General features: G+C 46.3%; 1 protein-coding gene across 1 annotated transcript in view; it reads right to left on the reverse strand.

Annotated features, from left to right (window-relative positions):
• The window catches only part of magi2b (membrane associated guanylate kinase, WW and PDZ domain containing 2b), a gene marked incomplete at its 3' end in the record, with an annotated part of 475,453 nt that overhangs the window by 34,929 nt on the left and 434,524 nt on the right, over nt 1-6,000 (reverse strand). The window contains 2 exon segments of the mRNA XM_084335313.1: nt 239-431; nt 4,132-4,223. Coding sequence (XP_084191439.1) covers nt 239-431; nt 4,132-4,223 — 285 coding nt within the window.

Consider the following 6,000-nt stretch of genomic DNA (forward strand, 5'->3'; position numbering starts at 1 on the left):
CACGTAAGGTGATGGATATACTGTATGTCTGCACGTAAGGTGATGGATATACTGTATGTCTGCACGTAAGGTGATGGATATACTGTATGTCTGCACGTAAGGTGATGGATATACTGTATGTCTGCACGTAAGGTGATGGATATACTGTATGTCTGCACGTAAGGTGATGGATATACTGTATGTCTGCACGTAAGGTGATGGATATACTGTATGTCTGCACGTAAGGCGGTCTCCTCACCGGGCATCTGGACTCTCCTCCTCACCGTCAGGCTGACCTGGCCGTTGCGAGCGGCCGCGTGCATCAGGTCGATCACGTATCTGTGCGGTTTCCCAGCAACCACCATCTTATCCACGGAGATGAGCTCATCGCCCGGTCGAAGCCTCCCGTCGCGCTCTGCCGGAGTGTTTTCTATTATCGCCCCGATCACAATCTGTTCAACGACAATCTATATTAGCAGCGTAGAGGAAGGAGAACTGGACAGAACATAGGTATATGCCTCGTCTCCACTAGCCAGGGTTTAGCCGTACTGTGGCCTCGTCTCCACTAGCCAGGGTTTAGCCGTACTGTGGCCTCGTCTCCACTAGCCAGGGTTTAGCCGTACTGTGGCCTCGTCTCCAATAGCCAGGGTTTAGCCGTGCTGTGGCCTCGTCTCCACTAGCCAGGGTTTAGCCGTACTGTGGCCTCGTCTCCACTAGCCAGGGTTTAGCCGTACTGTGGCCTCGTCTCCACTAGCCAGGGTTTAGCCGTACTGTGGCCTCGTCTCCAATAGCCAGGGTTTAGCCGTGCTGTGGCCTTGTCTCCACTAGCCAGGGTTTAGCCGTACTGTGGCCTTGTCTCCACTAGCCAGGGTTTAGCCGTGCTGTGGCCTTGTCTCCACTAGCCAGGGTTTAGCCGTGCTGTGGCCTTGTCTCCACTAGCCAGGGTTTAGCCGTACTGTGGCCTTGTCTCCACTAGCCAGGGTTTAGCCGTACTGTGGCCTCGTCTCCACTAGCCAGGGTTTAGCCGTACTGTGGCCTCGTCTCCACTAGCCAGGGTTTAGCCGTACTGTGGCCTCGTCTCCACTAGCCAGGGTTTAGCCGTACTGTGGCCTCGTCTCCACTAGCCAGGGTTTAGCCGTACTGTGGCCTCGTCTCCACTAGCCAGGGTTTAGCCGTACTGTGGCCTCGTCTCCACTAGCCAGGGTTTAGCCGTACTGTGGCCTTGTCTCCACTAGCCAGGGTTTAGCCGTACTGTGGCCTCGTCTCCACTAGCCAGGGTTTAGCCGTACTGTGGCCTTGTCTCCACTAGCCAGGGTTTAGCCGTACTGTGGCCTTGTCTCCACTAGCCAGGGTTTAGCCGTGCTGTGGCCTTGTCTCCACTAGCCAGGGTTTAGCCGTACTGTGGCCTCGTCTCCACTAGCCAGGGTTTAGCCGTACTGTGGCCTCGTCTCCACTAGCCAGGGTTTAGCCGTACTGTGGCCTCGTCTCCACTAGCCAGGGTTTAGCCGTACTGTGGCCTCGTCTCCACTAGCCAGGGTTTAGCCGTACTGTGGCCTCGTCTCCACTAGCCAGGGTTTAGCCGTACTGTGGCCTTGTCTCCACTAGCCAGGGTTTAGCCGTACTGTGGCCTTGTCTCCACTAGCCAGGGTTTAGCCGTACTGTGGCCTCGTCTCCACTAGCCAGGGTTTAGCCGTACTGTGGCCTTGTCTCCACTAGCCAGGGTTTAGCCGTACTGTGGCCTCGTCTCCACTAGCCAGGGTTTAGCCGTGCTGTGGCCTTGTCTCCACTAGCCAGGGTTTAGCCGTACTGTGGCCTTGTCTCCACTAGCCAGGGTTTAGCCGTGCTGTGGCCTTGTCTCCACTAGCCAGGGTTTAGCCGTACTGTGGCCTCGTCTCCACTAGCCAGGGTTTAGCCGTACTGTGGCCTCGTCTCCACTAGCCAGGGTTTAGCCGTACTGTGGCCTTGTCTCCACTAGCCAGAACTGAGCCACAGATGACAGAGACTGTTGTGTGTTGCCATGGGTTTAGCTTGTGTACCACAGTTGTTGGTGTGAATTTTGAAAGGTTGCCTAGCAACCGGAGAGTTTACAAGAAACGCAAACCCAACCGTTGGAGACGCAAACCCAACCGTACCGAACCTGGCCATGGCTATGGCCCCCAGCCAGGCTGAACATAGCTAATGGAGACGAGGCAATAGTGGAATCACACGGTCATCACCGTCGTCACCTGATCCGGTTTATCAGTTCGTTTCAGGGTCACGGAAAAATGTGTTAATTTCACCCTCCTGTTATTCTCGGTTTTAAACATTCCTCCTCAAATTGGGACAGTTCGTGAGGCGTTACATCAGAATGGGAGGTGCTATGTAGTAAAGTGGGTCAGGACAGAGAATCTGAAGCAGCTGTTGGAAGATCTGTGTGAGGGTGTCATTTGTGTGTGTGTGTGTGTGTGTGTGTGTGTGTGTGTGTGTGTGTGTGTGTGTGTGTGTGTGTGTGTGTGTGTGTGTGTGTGTGTGTGTGTGTGTGTGTGTGTGTGTGTGTGTGTGTGTGTGAGGTTAGGTCAGGAGTATAATGTAATTGGAGAAAGACGTCATCACGTCAGGATTTGGTGCCAGTTCTATTGAAGCCTGTATTAAAATTCTAAATATACCAGCTATCTGAGGAAATATACATCAACCAATATATCAAACGTTAGCTAGTTAACACATTCAGCGCCAGAGGTCGCTGTGGGCCGTATGGCCATGTGTGCCAGCGCTTTAATGAATGGGGATACATGCCGGTGTTTGCAGTGCTAAAACTATATTCAATATTATAGCTATGGATCTAATAATATAGTCGATTGTCATGGAGTTTCTTCCGGTCAAGATGCAAAAAACAGATCATTTTTTCATCCATACATTCATGTTTTATACCGTGGTGAATATGAGTATTCTGTGTAATCCCAGGAAACGACGCTAAACAGCGTTTAGTGCATGTTACTAGAAACCGTGCCATTCCTCGCTTGGATCAACAATCAATCTGAAATCAACGCTATATTATCGGTATTATGTTTCATCATGCATGCATGAAAGGGCGGGGTTTCTATGCTTCAATCGTCACCAACGGCATACGATGTGGAGTAACGTTACATAACACTACAAGATCACAACGAAGGCATGCTCGGATCAACGCAAGATTGATACCATATAGCACTTACCTTGACTAGGATGTACTGCAAAAAGAATATTCCAATTATCTGATCGCCATTCCAAGTATTGATGTCGATCGTGTTGCCAACATAATCCACCAAAGTACATGAATCGGCGGTCCTTGATTATACTCAATCCATGTGTTATAAACGTTACTACTGACCGACTAGGAAAACCTGGACCGGACTTTTTAGATCGACGTACAGGCTGAGCCAGAGGGATTCCAAGGATGTGCAATACCGGCCGCAAGGCGTTAGGCGGTGGTATTGGACGTTTGCGATCTCAGACCCATTCCCAATGATAATATCAGGCTCCCTCCATGGATTATGAATGGAAATAGCGAATAAAAGAAATAAGGACCAAAACCCGACTTTTCGGGTTTGGCGCTCAAGCGATGGCGAGTTAACCCGATTTATCTCGGGTCTGGCGTCCAATGTGTTAACAATACAACATATTGCAGGTGATTCTGACATCTGAGGTAATAGGTGTGTTGTGAGGTTAGGTGTATGTGAGGTTAGGTGTGTGAGAGGTTAGGTGTGTTGTGAGGTTATGTGTGTTGTGAGGTTAGGTGTGTTGTGAGGTTAGGTGTGTGTGATGTAACGTTAGGTGTGTTGTGAGGTTAGGTGTGTGTGACGTTAGGTGTGTTGTGAGGTTAGGTGTGTGTGTGAGGTTAGGTGTGTTGTGAGGTCAGTTTGTGTGAGATTTTAGGTGTGTTGTGAGTTCAGTGTGTGTGAGGTTAGGTGTTGTGAGGTCAGTTTGTGTGAGATTTTAGGTGTGTTGTGAGTTCAGTGTGAGAGAGGTTAGGTGTGTTGTGAGGTTAGGTGTGTTGTGAGGTCAGTGTGTGTGAGAGGTTAGGTGTGTTGTGAGGTTAGTTGTGTTGTGAGGTCAGTGTGTTGTGTGTGAGAGGTTAGGTGTGTTGTGAGGACCAGCCCGTCCCATACGAGCCTTGTCACGGGCGTCCGGACTCACAGCCTGCACGGCTTCGTCTCCCCCCAGGATGCGGAAACCAAACCCAGTCTTCTCCCTCAACAGGTGAACCTCCACCTCCTGGTACTCTAGGCCTGATGCACCAGGAGAGACAAGACAAGAAGAGATTACATTATTATTATTATTATTATTATTATTATTATTATTATTATTATTATTATTATTATTATTATTATTATTATTATTATTATTATTATTATTATTATTATTATTATTATTGTTGTTGTTAGTGTTGTTATTATTATCATTGTTGTTGTGGTTATTATTATTATTTATTTATTGTAGATGTTTAATATAGGTGAGGAAACATGACATTAAAACATTCTTTCTGACATCTAAAATGACAATTTAGTCATTTAGCTGAAGCTTTTATCCAAAGCAACGTACAGGTTGTGAACAACAAGTCAGCAGGAGGGGTACGTCTCTGGCAACCAAGGGTCAGTGGCATTGTTTGTCAAATAGTATCAAGCTTGTGTTACACTCCAAGTGCATAGTAGTGTAGATATATTAGCATGACAGGTACTAGGGCTGGACGGTATGGTCTAAAATGTATATCATGGTATAATTTGAAGCATAGACGGTAACGGTATATATCACGGTATATTCATTTATCTTAAAATGTCTATATAAATGCTTCTGAAGGGGTAAAACACTGGTATGGCAGCTATTATTGTACTCTTGTATTACTAGGACATATTTCACATAGTACAGAGGTATTTTAAGAACATTTATTGTGCAAAACTGCCATAGAAAAATGCAAAACCTTTTTCAAGTTACTTCCATCTCTGAAAAACACTTTTTTTCATGAAATACAATCAAATCAAGCGGCACAAAGTGAAAATTAAAACTACAGCAGGACAGGAGGTTTCTTTCCCTCAAACAATTCAAACACAATACAACTCCAACTTAACTTAACTTTAGTGTACATGTTTGACAACGTAGAGAGAGAGCGAGAGAGCGAGATGTAATAGGTTTGAGTTTGAGGTTTGAGCGTCCTAAGCTGCCGTAGTTGATGTCACACCAGGATTGTCAACACACAGAGTTGGAAACAGGAGCAGCCCCGATGGATAAAGCGATAAAGAAACAAATAGCCAAATAAATGTGAAGTTATCTTTGAACCTCTGTTGTCAATATAATCCCCCCCCCCCTTTCCTCACTAATGGAACTGGTGCCGCAGAGTCACGTTAGAACGTTAGCTTAGCGGCTAACGTTAGCCCGTTGCTGTGCTAAAGCAAGTCTCCTCTCAGCCTCCTTAGCCAAATTGAAATGCCAAAACTATATGGCAAGGTCCGTGAGCAAGTGGAGAAAAACTCAGTACAATTAAACACTATGCAACGACCACTGCAAACGTCGAGTGAATCGTCAAGTAACGTTAACACTTTGGGTGCCATGGGTTAAATTCATGATATACCATAGATTGCCAGCTCTATTTGTCTATGGAGAAGTACCCCTTCTTTGCATGGCTATAACTTTTTAAATTCTATTGCTACATTGCCATTATTAGGGCCCATTCAAAGTCCTATATGTATTGTTCATTGTGTAGCAACGTTAAACTTTTTCATTTACATATTCATACTAAAGTATGGTCTAATGTATAAGTATGTTTTCATCTCTTTCTGCAGCTTTCTCCAGAACGTGATATATAGCCCCAAATGCATTATATTGATGATGCAATACAGTTTTATGGCAATCGGCGCGATATAAAAAATTCCAACTAGACGTAGAAGTTACTACACGTCATCTGATGTTGACCGGATGGGCTAGGGGGCGTTTATAATTCCGTGGGCAGCGTTATACCAATCATCTAATGTGGGTCAAATGTTGATCATAGCAGTTAGTATCGAAGACTGT

The sequence above is a fragment of the Notolepis coatsorum genome (genome assembly GCF_963971535.1).
Source record: "Notolepis coatsorum genome assembly, chromosome: 18".
In the NCBI taxonomy this organism is placed as follows: Eukaryota; Metazoa; Chordata; class Actinopteri; order Aulopiformes; family Paralepididae; genus Notolepis; species Notolepis coatsorum.